General features: G+C 43.3%; 1 protein-coding gene across 1 annotated transcript in view; it reads right to left on the reverse strand.

Annotated features, from left to right (window-relative positions):
- Positions 1-601: 601 nt before the first annotated feature.
- Positions 602-16,162, reverse strand: part of sema4f (sema domain, immunoglobulin domain (Ig), transmembrane domain (TM) and short cytoplasmic domain, (semaphorin) 4F) — a 45,509-nt gene continuing 29,948 nt past the window's right edge. Inside the window, exons 4-16 of the mRNA XM_029759612.1 lie at positions 9,536-9,634; positions 8,943-9,054; positions 8,147-8,266; positions 7,751-7,905; positions 7,398-7,579; positions 5,394-5,535; positions 3,199-3,364; positions 2,777-2,886; positions 2,291-2,421; positions 1,648-1,758; positions 1,495-1,573; positions 1,210-1,352; positions 602-1,034 (exon numbers count right to left, since the gene is read on the reverse strand). Of these exons, the coding sequence (XP_029615472.1) occupies positions 602-1,034; positions 1,210-1,352; positions 1,495-1,573; positions 1,648-1,758; positions 2,291-2,421; positions 2,777-2,886; positions 3,199-3,364; positions 5,394-5,535; positions 7,398-7,579; positions 7,751-7,905; positions 8,147-8,266; positions 8,943-9,054; positions 9,536-9,634 (1,983 nt within the window). The remainder of the gene's footprint in view (positions 1,035-1,209; positions 1,353-1,494; positions 1,574-1,647; positions 1,759-2,290; positions 2,422-2,776; positions 2,887-3,198; positions 3,365-5,393; positions 5,536-7,397; positions 7,580-7,750; positions 7,906-8,146; positions 8,267-8,942; positions 9,055-9,535; positions 9,635-16,162) is intronic.

A 16,162-nucleotide genomic window follows, 5' to 3' on the forward strand; every position in this document is an offset into this window, starting at 1 on the left:
GTCCTGGAGAATTGGCAGAGAATTGACCTCTCACCACATCATGCACAGGATTGGTGCAGTCTGCCACATAACAAGAGGGAGTAGAGCTCTATAATGTTATGAACCTGTAATGTCTCTCTTTTTAGCAGTGTCTTAAATGGCACTCTATTTCCAAAATAGTGCACTACTTTTGACCAGGGTCCATGGGGCTTTGGTCAGAAAAAGTGCACTATACAGTATAGGGAGTAGGGTGCCATTTGGGACACATGTTGTCTTGCCCCAGTTTCTCAACATGTGTGTCACATGTGTATCTCTCCCATGTCTCTGTCATGTCTTTGTCATGTTTATGCTCATGTTTCTTCTGTGTATCTTCCGTGTCCATCCTGTGTGAGAGACACATAACAACATAACATCTTTGTTTATGTATCTATCTCCCATATCACATCATGTTTTCCATGTCTCTCACATGTAAGATGTGTATGCGTGTGTCTGCTGTGTCCTTCCAGTGTTTCAGATAGAACTCTCCTCACATTGGGCTAATGGTGCTGGTAACGTAAACAATGCAAACCCCGCTAGCTCCTCCTCCAGTCCCCCCAACCCCTCCCCTAGCCCCTCATTCTCCTCATCCCCCATCTCTTCCCTCCGGCCTCCCCCTATCTCCCCTCCTCTTCTCGTCCGTCACAGTCTCCTGAACGTGAAGCTTTAGCTCCTCCGCCACGTTCGACGTTGCTAACATCACCGGCGTGTTCGATTTAGCCGTGTTAGAATAGCCAGCGTTGCCACGGTTACCGTAGTAGCCACTGCCGCCACCATAGTTACCGTTGCCGTTATTGTGGTGGTGTGTAAGGAGCAGCGTGCCGTTCCCCATTCTCTTCTCTGTGAGCGGTAAACCCTCAGACAACAAACTGGCACTGCTAGGATATTGAGGCGTCGCCGAGGAGCCAAGCAAGTCCCGTCCCTTCTCCGAGGATAGGGAATGGTCAGGGTGGCGCTGGACAATCCCACAGCGGTGGGACAGGCAGTAAAGGATGAAGCCTCCGAGGGTGACACTCAAGCTGGGGGCAAAGATGGCGAGGATAGGGGGGAGGGAGGAGAGGGAAGAGGGAGAGAAAGGTTTATTAACGTTTGGATGCACGTGTGCGTACGTGCATGTGCATATCCACGCATTTGTCCATATGTGCATGTATGTATGTGTTTTCATACGTGCGTGTGTATGTATGTTTATCCTACCTGAAGCAGAGGATGTAGACAACCAGTACGTGGCGCCCTCCGGCCAACGCCACAACCCCTCCGGTGCTTGGGCCCTCCAGGGTGAGCTGGTAGTAGGCTCTACTACAGGGAGGACTCTCCTCCTTACCCCCTGATCCACCCTCCTGGTGGGGGGAGAAAGGTGGGTAGGGGGGAGAGAGGAGTAGGGGGACAGAGGCGAGAAAAAGGGACAGGATGGAGAGAGATACATTTTGGGAGCAGCAAAGGGTGCTTGTGTGTGTGTGTGTGTGTGTGTGCTCAGCCTACCTGACACAGACAGGTGTATGTCCCCAGGCTCTCCGCTATGACAGTGACTTCCAGATCAGACTGGTGCTGACGGGTGTGTCTGGAAGAAAAACATTGCAAGCATTGAGAGATATTATTGTTGTTATTATTATTCCTATTATTACTAAGTATCACCTGTGTGGTGGGTGTACCCAGGTACAGGGATGTGGTGACACCTGGACACAGGGGAGAAGGACACGGAGACCCCTGAGACAAGCAGTACCCTCTGGGTAGGGGAGCAACAACCTGAAGGGGGGGAGTGGAGGGGAGAGGGAGGGATAGAGGAAGGGGGAGGAGGAGATAGGGAGGGGGAGGAGTAGGAGAGGGGAATGAGAGAGAGGGAGGTGGGAGTTAAAAATATATATTACTGTGTTTTTTATTGATTTCAATTGCAGCTATAGCCTGGAATCTCTTTGCTGTAAAGTAAATGTATAGATGATATTTCTCATTGATTAACAAGTAGTTAACTCATGTTCTCCACTGTCACACAGCCTCAGAGCATCCTCTATCTCCTCTCCCTGGATGGGCCTGCAAAAAAACACGCACGCACGCACACACTTGCGCACGCACGCACACACAGTTAGTTCAGCCAGAAACCCAATGTGTGTGTGTGTCTGTCTGTCTGTCTGTCTGTCTGTCTGTCTGTCTGTCTGTCTGTCTGTCTGTCTGTCTGTCTGTCTGTCTGTCTGTCTGTCTGTCTGTCTGTCTGTCTGTCTGTGTGTATCAAGTCTGAATGTGTTTGAAAATACTTTTGTAATAGAGTGTGTGTATTACGCACCCTGTCATGCTGGCTCTCCACACACACCCCACGGGTCTCGCCCGGGCACACTCCTCACAGGAAGAGTATAGGCTGCACCCATCAGCCCCCACACGGGCCAGGGACAGTTGGGTTCCCACCAGAGCCTGGCCCTAGGGAGGGGAGAGAAGAAGAGAGCGAGCGAGACAGAGAAGATGTAATAATGTCAATGTCTGGTAACACAAACAGCAAACATCAAAGTGTAACTATTATCACTGAAAGTGTAAGCACACTGCAATGGCAATGCGCTAATGTAACGACATAATTTGGGCCTAACAAAAGGTGTTTACTGTGTGTTACTGTTTTAGAGTGTGTACTTGTGTGTGTGTGTGTATGCCTGTGTGTGTGTGTGTACACATTCTTCTGTGTGTTTGGCACATGCGGCGTGTGTGTACATATGCATTTATGTAAATATTTCTGCGTCTCCGTGTGTATGTCTCTCTCTCTCTGTGTGTGTGGGGTTGTTACCTTGTGCAGCAGTATGTTGTTGACAGGTTCCTGTGCAGTGAAGAGAGGGATCTCCTGTAATATGGTAGTGTTCTGTCCTACCACCGCTACTCTATGGAGTTCTCCACGGTCTGTAGGTTAGACACACACACACACACACACACACACACACACACACACACACACACACACAAGGTTTAAAGCACATTCTCATTTATCTGTATCTTTCTCACATTCATTCCTCCTTTAAGTCTTTACCATATCCCTCCTTACTCCTCCCAGAAGTCTTACTCTCTCTCACTTTACCATCACTCCTTCCAAGTTACCACACCAACACTATTTTCTCCCCCTCCACCACCCCTCTACTCTTCCATTCCCTTTCTCTCTCTGTTCTCTCTCTCCTCACATCTCCCTCCACCACCCCTCTATCCCTCCCCTCTTACCTGTGCCGAGGTGCAACACGGTGGCTGCGTTGCTCTGGTCGTCATCCGACCCTGTGATCGTCCTGGTAACAGCTACTTTAGTGTATGTGATTCCCCTCCTCACCAGTAAGGGCGCTGCGATCACACTGTTCTCCATCAGAGGGTGGTCTCTCATAAACGTCAACACCTTGAGGCAGATAAATATACATATATACATACACACACAGTTGAAGTCGGGAGTTTAAATACACCTTAGCCAATTACATTTAAACTCAGTTTTTCACAATTCCTGACATTTAATCCTAGTAAGAATTCCATGTTTTAGGTCAGTTAGGATCACCATTTTATTTTAAGAATGTGAAATGTCAGAATATTAGTAGAGAGAATGATTTATTTCAGCTTTTATTTCTTTCATCACATTCCAAGTGGGTCAGGACATTTACATACACTCAATTAGTATTTGGTAGCATTGCCTTTAAATTGTTTACCTTGGGTCAAATGTTTTGGGTAGCCTTCCACAAGCTTCCCACAATAAGTTATGTGAATTTTGGCCCATTCCTCCTGACAGAGCTGGTGTAACTGAGTCAGGTTTGAAGGCCTCCTTGCTCGCACATGCTTTTTCAGTTCAAATTTTCTATAGGATTGAGGTCAGGGCTTTGTGATGGCCACTCCAATACCTTGACTTTGTTGTCCTTAAGCCATTTGCCACAACTTTGGAAGTATGTTTGGGGTCATTGTTCATTTGGAAGACCCATTTGCGACCAAGCTTTAACTTCCTGACTGATGTCTTGAGATGTTGCTTCAATATATCCACATATTTTTCCTTCTCATGATGCCATCTATTTTGTGAAGTGCACCAGTCCCTCCTGCAGCAAAGCACCCCCCACAACATGATGCTGCCACCCCCGTGCTTCACGGGTGGGATGGTGTTCTTCAGCTTGCAAGCCTCCCCCTTTTCCCTTCAAACATAACAATGATCATTATGGTCAAATAGTTCTATTTTTGTTTCATCAGACCAGAGGACATTTCTCCAAAAAGTACAATCTTTGTCCCCATGTGCAGTTGCAAACCGTAGTCTAGCTTTTTATGGCGGTTTTGGAGCAGTGGCTTCTTCCTTGCTGAGCGGCCTTTCAGGTTATGTCGATATAGGACTCGATTTACTGTGGATATAGATACTTTTGTTCCTGTTTCCTACAGCATCGTCACAAGGTCCTTTGCTGTTGTTCTGGGATTGAGTTGCACTTTTCGCACCAAAGTACGTTCATCTCTAGGAGACAGAACGCGTCTCCTTCCTGAGCAGTACGATGGCTGCGTGGTCCCATGGTGTTTATACTTGCGTACTATTGTTTGTACAGATGAACGTGGTACCTTCAGGTGCTTGGAAATTGCTCCTAAGGATGAACCAGACTTGTGGAGGTCTACAATTTTTTTTCTGAGGTCTTGGCTGATTTCTTTTGATTTTCCCATGATGTCAAGCAAAGAGGCACTGAGTTTGAAGGTAGGCCTTGAAATACATCCACAGGTACACCTCCAATTGACTAAAATGATGCCAATTAGCCTATCAGAAGCGTCTAAAGCCATGACATCACTTTCAGGAATTTTCCAAGCTGTTTAAAGGCACAGTCAACTTAGTGTATGTAAAGTTCTGACCCACTGGAATTGTGATATAGTGAAATATGAGTGAAATTATGTCTGTAAACAATTGTTGGAAAAATGGTGTCATGCACAAAGTAGATGTCTTAACCAACTTGCCAAAACTATAGTTTTTTAACAAGAAATTTGTGGAGTGGATGAAAAATAATTTTGAATGACTCAACCTAAGTGTATATAAACTTCCGACTTAACCTGTATACATATACTACTGTTCAAAAGTTTGGGGTCACTCAGAAAGGTCCTTGCTTTTAAAAGAAAAGCTCATTTTTTGTCCATTCAAATAACATCAAATTGATCAGAAATACAGTGTAGACATTGTTAATGTTGTAAATGACTATTGCAGCTGGAAACTGCTGATTTTGTATGGAATATCTACATAGGGGTACAGAGGCCTGGGGTTCTAGATGCCAGTAGATGCCTTACCTCTACTGGTTTGTTCTACGCTGTACCTGCCCTGGTCTAGGTGTTGCTACTGGTTCTAGACATTATGTTCTAGATTATGCTGGTTCTAGGTTTTATGTTCTAGACTGTGTAGGTTCTAGGTTTTGTGTTCTAGACATTACCTGTCCTGGTCTGGGTGTAGGTTCGGGTTCTGGGTTGATCCAATTCTCACAGGTCTTCTTCAGTTCCTTGAAAGGTCCGTCCATCACTTTGCTGATGTCAGCCAGACTGTACACACAAACCGCTGACAACTCCTCATGCTCCCTACACAAACACACACATACACGCACACACACACGTGCATGCACACACAAACACACACATACAGTGGTAAGAAAAAGTATGTGAACCCTTTGGAATTACCTAGTTTTCTGCATAAATTAGTCAGAACATTTTATCTAATCTCTATCTTAGTCACAACAATAGAGAAACAGTGTGCTTAAACTAATAACACACAAAGTATTGTATTTTTCTTGACTATATTGAATACATCGTTTAAACATTCACAATGTAGGTTGGAAAGGGTATGTGAACCCCTAGGCTAATGACTTTTCCAAAAGCTAATTGGAGTCAGGAGTCAGCTAACCTGGAGTCAGCTGACCTGGAGTCCAATAGAATATCATAAGGTGAATGCACCAATTTGTAAGTCGCTCTGGATAAGAGTGTCTGCTAAATGACATAAATGTAAATGTAATCAATGAGACGAGATTGGAGATGTTGTTTAGAGCTGCCCTGCCCTATAAAAAACACTCACAAAATTTGAGTTTGCTATTCACAAGACGCATCGCCTGATGTGAACCATGCCTTGAACAAAAGAGATCTCAGAAGACCTAAGATTAAGAATTGTTGACTTAAATAAAGCAGGAAAGGGTTACAAAAGTATCTCTAAAAGTCTTGATGTTCATCAGTCCAAGGTAAGACAAATTGTCTATAAATGGAGAAAGTTCAGCACTGTTGCTACTCTCACTAGGAGGGGCAGTCCTGCAAAGATGACAACAAGAGCACAGTGTGGAATCCTCAATGAGTTTAAGAAGAATCCAAGTGTCAGCTAAAGACTTACAGAAATCTCTGGAACATGCTAACATCTCTGTTGACGAGTCTACGATACGTAAAACACTAAACAAGAATGATGTTCATGGGAGGACACCACGGAAGAAGACACTGTTGTCCAAAAAAAACAATGCTGCACGTCTGAAGTTCGCAAAAGAAGTTGGCAACATATTCTGATTAAACTAAAGTTGAGTTGTTTGGAAGGAACACACAACACTATTTGTGGAGAAAAAAAGGCATAGTAAAACCAACGTCAAAACCTCATCCCAACTGTAAAGTATGGTGGAGGGAGCATCAATGGTTTGGGGCTGCTTTGCTGCCTCAAGGCCTGGACAGCTTGCTATCATCGATGGAAAAATAAATTCCCAAGTTTATCAAGACATTTTGCAGAAGAATGTAAGGCTATCTGTCCGCCAATTGAAGCTCAACAGGACAACGACCCAAAACACAGAAGTAAATCAACAGAATGGCTTCAACAGAAGAAAATATGCCTTCTGGAGTAGCCCAGTCAAAATCCTGACCTCAACCCGATTTCAAATGCTGTGGCATGACCTCGAGAGCGGTTCACACCAGACATCCTAAAAATATTGCTGAAATTAAACAGTTTTGTAAAGATGAATGGTCCAAAATTCCTGCTGACTGTTGTGCAGATCTGATCCACAACTACAGAAAACGTTAAGTTGAGTTTAATGCTGCCAAAGGAGGGTCAACCAGTTATTAAATCCAAGGGTTCACATACTTTTCCCACCCTACACTGTGAATGTTTACACGGTGTGTTCAATAAAGACATGAAAACGTATAATTGTTAGTATGTTATTAGTTTAAGCAGACTGTGTTTGTCTATTGTTGTGACTTAGATGAAGATTAGATCAAATTTTATGAACAATTTATGCAGAAATACAGGTAATTCCAAAGGGTTCGCATACTTTTTCTTGCCACTGTATATACACAGGAGAAAGAGAGATAGAGAGAAGGATTTGATTTTGGTAAAGAAAAAGGTGTGTAAACAAGAGCAGTACACAAGGACTCCATCCCTACCTCTTTCTCCATCCTTTCTTCCATCCCTCCATACGTACCACTGAGAAGTAAAGAGCCCATAAAAGTGTGTAGAGCTTGGATCGCTAGGTGTGTGTTGGGTTGTGTAGACATCTGTTAGTATGTTGTAGCGTTGTCCGCTGGCTCTGTCCTCACACACCAACTGAGCCTTGATGAAGGTGGTCCAACGTCTCTGCAATGTCTTCATACCACCTACATCAGACTAGAGAGAGAAGGGGGGTGGGGAAGGAGAGGGATCGATAAATGAAGAAAGAGTAGTAAGAACGCATGCAAGCTCAAGCACGCACGCACGCACACACACACACACACACAAACACATCCAACCGCCTCACCTCCCTTCACCCCCACACCCTCCACCACGCCCAACACTCACCTTGCAAACACGTGCGACCCTGGGAACTTTGACTGTAGTGTAGAGGTCGTATTCCTTGGCGACCTCGGTAAAGAAGAAATAGATCTTGTTGTCGTCTCCTGTTGGGTTGTTGTCTTCATCCTGCTTTATGAACATTGAGGACACAAACTCTGGGTCTGCAGAGAGAGAGAGAGAGAGAAACACACACAGGTATGAACAACTTGAGAGAGAGAGAGAGAAAGAGAGAAAGAAAGAAAGAAAGAGAGACGTGTGAAACAAGTCTGTGAAGCACTGTGTGTGTGTGTGTGTGTCTGTGCATGTGCTTTTGGTCTGTGTGTGTGCGCATTGCGCCTGTGTGTTTTGTCTGCACACGCTGTGTGTATGTGTGTGTACGCGTGTGTATTTGTGTCCTCTCACCACTGAGCCAGTTGATGGATCTCTCAGTGCGGATCCGTTCCTGCTCCTGACCGGTGGCCCGTGAGATATCGAACAGCGTTCCCAAAATGTTACTGGTGGCGGCAGTGTACAGGATACCACCTAGAGAGCAGGAGAGAGAGCGAGAGAGAGAATATATTTATATTCCGGACTCTGGTTCGAAAGCTAATTTCCTGCAATTCTATCCATTTTGCCATGAGGTTTTTAAGACTTTTTAAGATTATTATTATATCTTGTGTAAATTCATCCAGTGTGTATATACTATGTATAGACTGCATTTTGATTACTGTTACAGTGCTATTTCGGTTGTTAATTGTATTCGTTCCAACATTTCTTGATTTTTTCCCGTTTTTTTTCCTACACATTTTTTATTATTTCTGTACTTTATACTATTTCACATTTGACTGCATTGTTAGGAGCTAGTAACATGAGCATTTTGCTGCACATGCTATAACATCTGCAAAACTGTATATGCGACCAATGAAATTTTATTTGAGAGTGTGAGAGAGGGGACATAAAAACAGAGAGGGGAGGGTTATTTGTAGGCATTTCTGAGAGTGGATTAGTATGTGTAAAGTAAGTAAGATTTGTCTGAGCCAGAACGGCCCATAGGGAAGGAGCCTATCTCCTGTTTTTGTAGCGTGAGGCAGCTTGATGTACAAGTAGCGTCCCTGGATAGGACGCTAACCTCAGGGTGGCCACTATGTTCAATGTTTATATTACCTGTTTGTTTGTTTGTTTGTTTGTGTGTGTATGTATGTAAAGTGTGTGTTATTACCTGCCACGACAGCTGTATAGTGCTGGCTGGGCTCAAAGGGACATTTCCCTTTTCCTGTCTCCGTCCTCACCCTTTCATCCTCCCATCGCTCCAGAGAGAATGAAGACATGTTCTGAAAGAGAGAAAAAAGAGGGATGAGAAAAGGGAAAAAGCAAAGAGATGAGGTCATTCTAAGAGGCCAGCAAGAGAAGGAAGAATAAAGAATGAAAGAACGAAAGAAAGAAATAACAAAAAAATTCCGAAAGCACGTGAAAGAAAAAACGAAGAACAAAGGAAAGAAAGAACGAAAGAAAGAACGAAAGAGGGATAAATGCTTCTCGCTTTTTTTCGCTCTCTATCTTTCTTTCTTCTGTGTGTGTGTGTGTGTGTGTGTACGTGTGTGTGTGTGTGTGTGTGTGTGTGTGTGTGTGTGCATGAAGTCTGCTTGTATGTGTTTTTGTATGAACATATATGTGTGTACCTGTCAATCAAATGTGTGTCAAACGGAGTGTGTGTGTGTGTCTGCCTGTCACTTTGGTGTGTGAACGAGTGTGAAAACATGTCAGAAGGGTTCAATTGCAGCTCATTGCACGCACACACACACACACACACACCAGGAATGCACACTGCGGGTCGAAAGCGTAGGTGCCACAGGCGTAGATCTGCCCGTCTCCAAGAAACTCTAGCAGGCGGATGTAATTATTACAGTCACCCTATAGAGGGAGACAGAGGACAGGGGGATGAGTGAAATTACAATCAAAAATTACAATTGTGGGCCTGTTACAATACATCAATGTGGTTAATAAAGTCTCATTTGGATACATTTGGCTGTTTTCGCTGCATAACATAAAGAAGTTGTTATTTTTCAGGTTTAGAAGAAGTGACTGCTACTGTAAATTCTAACTCCCGTTCGTATAAACTGGTAGCATAGCTAGCATACAGAAATCGGTGGTGGTAGTCAAAGTTGTTTTTAACGGCAATGCAGTTTATTGGTGGTATTGGGGTTGACATCCATACAAGCATTATACTCCTATTTTTACTTCAACATAGTGTGAAATACACATATAAACAATAGCCTAAATATAGGTACATTTTGCTGGGGGTCAATGAGGAGATTCTGGATTTTTTCCCCCCATGGCATCTTTCCCCCACGCATTCCCATTGTTTGGGTTGAGTTCAATTGACATCTTTACCGCATCTATACTCCAAGTTGATATTCACGTAATAATAAGGAATTCCCCTCGACCACGCCCACAAATTGGGGAAAACAAACATTACTTCCTATTGTTGTCGATTTTTTGTTACTTAGAAATAATAAAACATTGCCGAAAAGCTTATGTGTTGTTCCATATACATATAACCAGGTGAAAAATCCCGACCTACGGTTCGCAATGCTCCTACGTAGGGAAATAGAGCCTGCGAGAAGAGCCCTGTGGCTTCAGGCTATTCGGGGTGGGAGAGTGGGAAATGTGGCGATCCAGTGTTCAAGTAGGCTACACGTAGCTATGTGTGTGGAAAACATTTAATAACAGGTAAGACATTTAACTTGTTTAGTATAGTCCATTTGTAACTCCACTCACTACTTGTAGCGGTATAGTCTGTTTGTGTCGTTGGTCTTGGATAGCTTAATGTTCCTGTCAGTAGCTAGCTAGCACTCACTTGGCTGCTAGCACCGTAATGAAAAGGGGCATGAGGGAAGCCCTACAATATTACGTTTTTCAATATAGAGAGAATAATCAGGAACAGGCAGTGTTGAAAAGTAATCTGCCCTCCCAAGCAAACAGGCAGTAACTGCTCAGAGTGGAACTGAGAAAAATGGCTTCAAAGTGTTTTAATTGTCCGGCCAAATGAATTCTAGGGAGATCATTGGAGATGTAATGATTTGTTGCCTTACTCTGAGTACATTTTTTATTCATGTTGACCCTGACATGACCTTTGACCCTTAAACGGCAGTTACTGCCTTTTTCCTTGGCATGATATGTTATTGCAGGGTTGTTGGTGCTGACATCTTCAGGACAGGAATACCGGTTTACTTAACGGAGGAATAAACACACATGTTCATCATTGATGTCTTAACCAGAACGGGGGAAAATGCACTTTATTTATTTTCGCACATGCGCAGTCATACATCTCTCATAGGGCATGACTGTACCAGTGTAAGAACACAACTCAACAACATATTAGTCCACATGCCAACACCCCCACTTGCTCTTATACTGTACAAGTCGTATTCAACCTAACTTTATCAACACATTTAGCTTACAGTTATTCATCTCACAAATGTCAGTTTATATTCCAAACATGTAACCCAAGAATTTTTCATTTTTGAACTTCGTTACAGGTTTAGTCAAAACATCTGCAGCCATGTCTGCCGTTGGACAATATTCAATACTTATTTTACCATCACTGAGTTTAGTTTTTGTTCACATGGTGTTGACCTTGTTTGGTTCATCTTTATTTTCCCTTCACTTTGTGTAAAATCAATGCCTAGGAAATGTCCAAGCCTCCCAAGATCTTTCATCTTAAATTTTTCACTTAACATTTCTTTTACACTTGTGAGTGAGTCACTATCACTAGCAGCGATAATTAGATCATCGACCCAAATTATCAAAATGATCCTTTCTGTTGCAGTTTGTTTGTTATAAACACAGTGATCAGCTGGGTTCTGTGTAAAACCATTTTCACTAAGGTGATCATGCAACATTTTGTTCCAGTTCCTTCCTGACTGTTTCAGGCCGTACAGTGACTTGTTCAGTTTGCAGACTAGTTGCTCACCTGTATCTGACCTGACTTCAAAACCCTCTGGTTGCTCCATGTACACTTCACAGTCAATAGGAACATGTAGATATGCTGTTTTGACATCCATCTGATGTAACTCTAAGTCATACTGAGCTGCTAGCTGCATCAAACAGCGTACTGATGTCATATTTGCAGTTGGAGAAAAAGTCTCCTTATAGTCTATTCCTGCCACTTGACTATACCCCTTTGCAACATATCTTGCCTTGTATGTCTCAGTCTCATCTGAATTGTTTTTGACCGCATAGACCCACCTGCCCCCCACTGCATTTTTACCCTCTGGCAGTGTGGTTAATGTGAATGTATCATTTTCCCTAAGGGAATCCATCTCCTCCTTCATAGCAGTAGCCCAAATCTCTGATTTTGGTGAAATCATTGCTTCTTTGAAGGTATGTGGTGCATTGCACATTACTCTGTAGCAGTAGTCAACACTAGGTGGTATCTGGTCATCACATTTCACTTTACACTCATAGTCTTTTAAGTACTGGGGTTTCTTCCTCGCTCTGTCTGGATAGCGTGGACTCTGACCATCTGAAGTCTCAATTTGCACATCTTGTGTCTCTTCTGAGTTTTGATCTGCCATCTTGGCTTTCGGCATGGGGTTTTCAAATCTCTCCCCATGAAGATCATCACTGATTTCCAAATCTGTCTGAGTTTGGTGTTCGACTACACCTTTTGTAACACACTTGACTAATCTGTTTTTAAGAACTTTCCCAGTGTCTGGGTAGTAGACTAGGTATGCTGGACTATTTTTATCATACCCGACAAAAATACCCTTTTCACATCTTGAGTCTAACTTTTTCTTGTTCTGTCTATATGCATAGCAAACAGATCCAAATTCTTTCATCTTTGAAAGATCAGGCTTTCTCCCAGTAAACATGTAGTGTGGAGTCTGTCCTACACGCTTATTGTAACACCTATTGCGAATTACTGCAGCAGTCATTACAGCATATGTCCACAAGTTCTTTGGTAGGTTGCTTTCAAGTAGCATGCATCTTGCCATTTCGAACAGTGTTCTCCAATTTCTCTCAGCGGTCCCATTTTGATGGGGTGAGTAAGGGGCTGAAGTTTCATGTCTTATGGCGTTCTTACTGAGCAGTGACTGGAACTCTTTGGCTGTGAACTCTGTGCCATTATCTGACCTGACACACTTTATTTTCCCATAAGGGGCCACATCAGCAATAAACTTCTCAGTTGCTTTTACAGTATCACTCTTTGCTTTTAGGAAATACACAAAAACTGCCCCTGAATAATCATCCGTAAATGTTAGAGTATATCTGAACCCATCTTTCGCCTCTGGCTCAATAGGGCCAGCCAAATCAGTGTGCACAAGCTCAAGAGCCGCTTTTGCTTTTTCATCAGGCTCTCTGTTTCTGCTCTGAACAAATTTTCCCTGAGTGCAGATTTCACAGTTGAGGGTAGATTTGTCAATCTTACCTGTGATTTTCATTCCCTCTGTCACATTTTCTAACTTTGACACATCCTCAAAATTACAGTGTCCAAGAATTTTGTGCCATGTGTGAATATCATAGCACCCATGACATCCATCATCATATTCATCACTTACAGTGTTAAGATAGACTTTACTATCGTACTCCTCGATGTCAAAAGTGGTACCGTTCTTGTGGATGAGCTTGTTACACCCCTGTCGAAAGTTGACTGAAGCTCCGTTGGCTGTCGCTGCTTTAACAGAGAAAATGTCCTGTGGAAACGACGGCACGTACAGCGCCTTCGTCAGCGTTGTTTTTACCTGACGACCCGTGTTGTCTCTCAGGTAAACCTCCGCTGCACCTCTCCTCTCCGCGACACCATTCGTGCTTGTTCCGTCAGCCAGCTCCACGGAATGTTTTTCCGGTTTGAAAGTCTCGTCAAACTCCTTAAACTTCCCGATGTCCGTGACTATATGTGACGTTGCTCCCATATCAACCATCAGCCCTTTCTGTTTCAGTCCACTAACCTGACAGTCACTTATCCTGAATGCAAATGTGTGGCATTCAGCATCTGTTGCTTGTTTCACATTGTCTCTTCTTTTTCGTCTGCAATTTGCGTCAGTATGAGTGGAGCTCTTGCAAAAACTACACCACTGTCTCCGTTCTTTGCGCTCTCCAGTAACGGTACATTCCCGGGCCTTGTGCCCTTTTTGGCCACAGTTGAAGCAGGTTATCTCGGTCCCTTTATCTCTCCCTCTTGGCCAGCTAACTTTAATGTTACTTGCCTTCATCACGTTGTCGTCAGTGGAAATGGCGCTAAACTTCTCGGTGCTTTCATAGCTCCTCAACTTGGTTTTGAACTTGCCAAAAGTTGTCGGCTCGTCACTCTGCGTTATGTGGATGGCAAACGGCTTAAATGATTCGGGCAAACCTTTCAGAATCATTGCAATCAACAGCCCGTCACTTAAAGTCTCTTCAGCATTTCTCAGTGCTGTAATAGCCGTCTCAGCACGAATGATATAGTCCGTAACACTTTCGTCAGCGGCTTTCTGAAGAGAAGTTAGTTCAGTGTAGAGGCTAATCACACGTGGCTTCCCTTTACCTGCATAATGTTCCCTCAATATCTTCAACGCTTTTCTCCCATCATCTGCTGCTTCTCTCATTATCAGGGAAAGGCTTTTATCATCCACAATCTGTATCATTTCGGCGTAGGCTTCTTCATTTTTCTCTCTGTCTTCTTCATCTTCATCCACGCTCAATATGGCGGCCTTTAGCCCAAGCAAACGCAAGTGCCCCAAAAACTTTGTCTCCCATAACTCGTAGTTTTTTTCATCTCCGTCGAAATATAATCTATTCCATCGGCTTCCATGTTCCCTCCTGGGCCCATAACCTGTTGGTGCTGACATCTTCAGGACAGGAATACCGGTTTACTTAACAGAGGAATAAACACACATGTTCATCATTGGTGTCTTAACCAGAACGGGGGAAAATGCACTTTATTTATTTTCGCACATGCGCAGTCATACATCTCTCATAGGGCATGACTGTACCAGTGTAAGAACACAGCTCAACAACATATTAGTCCACATGCCAACAAGGGTAATGCCAAAGCAAAGAGCAGTATCTGCCATTTTCATTTGTTAGTTTACTATACTTCTCATTTATGCTATTAATACAAGAGCAGTGTAATTACTGACAGTGTAACAGAGTTGAAACTGCATCCTTTGTGTGTCTTCCACTAAAGTACCAGTTCCATTTACATAGAGATGTACTGTAGGTTCTGCGTCAGTCACATTACATACTGTGTTTGACAAGTAGCCCATGTCTTGTTATAAGAATAAATGTGAAAAGAAGCACTGCAATTGTTTGAATTACATTAAATGATGACCTGTCTTGTAATATATAATGATGGAACATGATAGAAGTATGACGTAGGGTAACACAAATTATAAAAAATGACCATGAGATTGTTTTTATTAGCATTTTATTTGTATTTTTTCAAATGACACTTTGAATGAATGAATAAATAACAGCTTTAAGAATACATTTTAAACATATTTACATGTTCATAAGAGGACCCAAATGACATTTTTAAGTAACATTTCATTTCAACTTCCATATCACTCCTCATCAATGCTGTTCACAGCCAAAGCATTCCAGAACTGCCTTTGATTTGCAGGCCTCAGAGGACACAGCTTGGTGATTATGTCCATCTTCTTGGACTCTTCTATCCCTCTATAGTGTGTACGTAGTGTCGAGGGTGTCTCTAGAGTGACTTTCTTCATGATAAAGTCAAGCTCTGTGAAGTCTTTTTCTTCATGGGAGACTTTGTAGAAGAGGCTCCTGGATCCACGCCTCAACTGGATCTCAGCCATCTCTGCCAGCTTTGGTACTGCTGCCTTCTTCAGCTTGATGATGGAATGGCCAGCTTTAAATGCCAGGATGTTTTCCTTTTTCATTTCGACCACCTCCACCTTGCCTGCATTGGAGGTGGCGACCACATGGAGGAAGTCCCCGAAGTCGTACACCACACCTCCAGGTCGAGCTTTCATGTAATGTTCCACACCATGGTGGAAAATGTCTACACTCATGAAGGTGTGTCCTGGCTCAAAGAGCTTGAGGGTTATGTCCTCCATCAAAGTTGAGTCAGCATTGACAACACTCACCAGTGATGTTAGGAGGCACCAGTTTTTTGTTTTGAGAGTGCAGTTATCCACCCAATACACTGCATGCTTGACATCTCTCTCCCTCTCCAGTGTTGTTACGTAAGATGAAGTAATCTCCTCTGCCTTCCGACCAGCTTTTCCTTCATGCCATACCACTGATATTGTTTTCTTTGTCTTTTGAGACTTCTTTCCAATGGTGGCAAATGTCTCGTGATAGGCAATGATTCTTCTTGTGAACAATGCTGTTTTCACACCTGGCATGCGAGGGAGCATGATGACTTTTTGCATATCAACACTCCTTAAGAGACCAGTCCTCAGGACAATCTTTCTGTGCACCAGCCTGGTAATG

This window comes from Salmo trutta, chromosome 8 (genome assembly GCF_901001165.1).
Source record: "Salmo trutta chromosome 8, fSalTru1.1, whole genome shotgun sequence".
NCBI classification, from domain to species: domain Eukaryota; kingdom Metazoa; phylum Chordata; class Actinopteri; order Salmoniformes; family Salmonidae; genus Salmo; species Salmo trutta.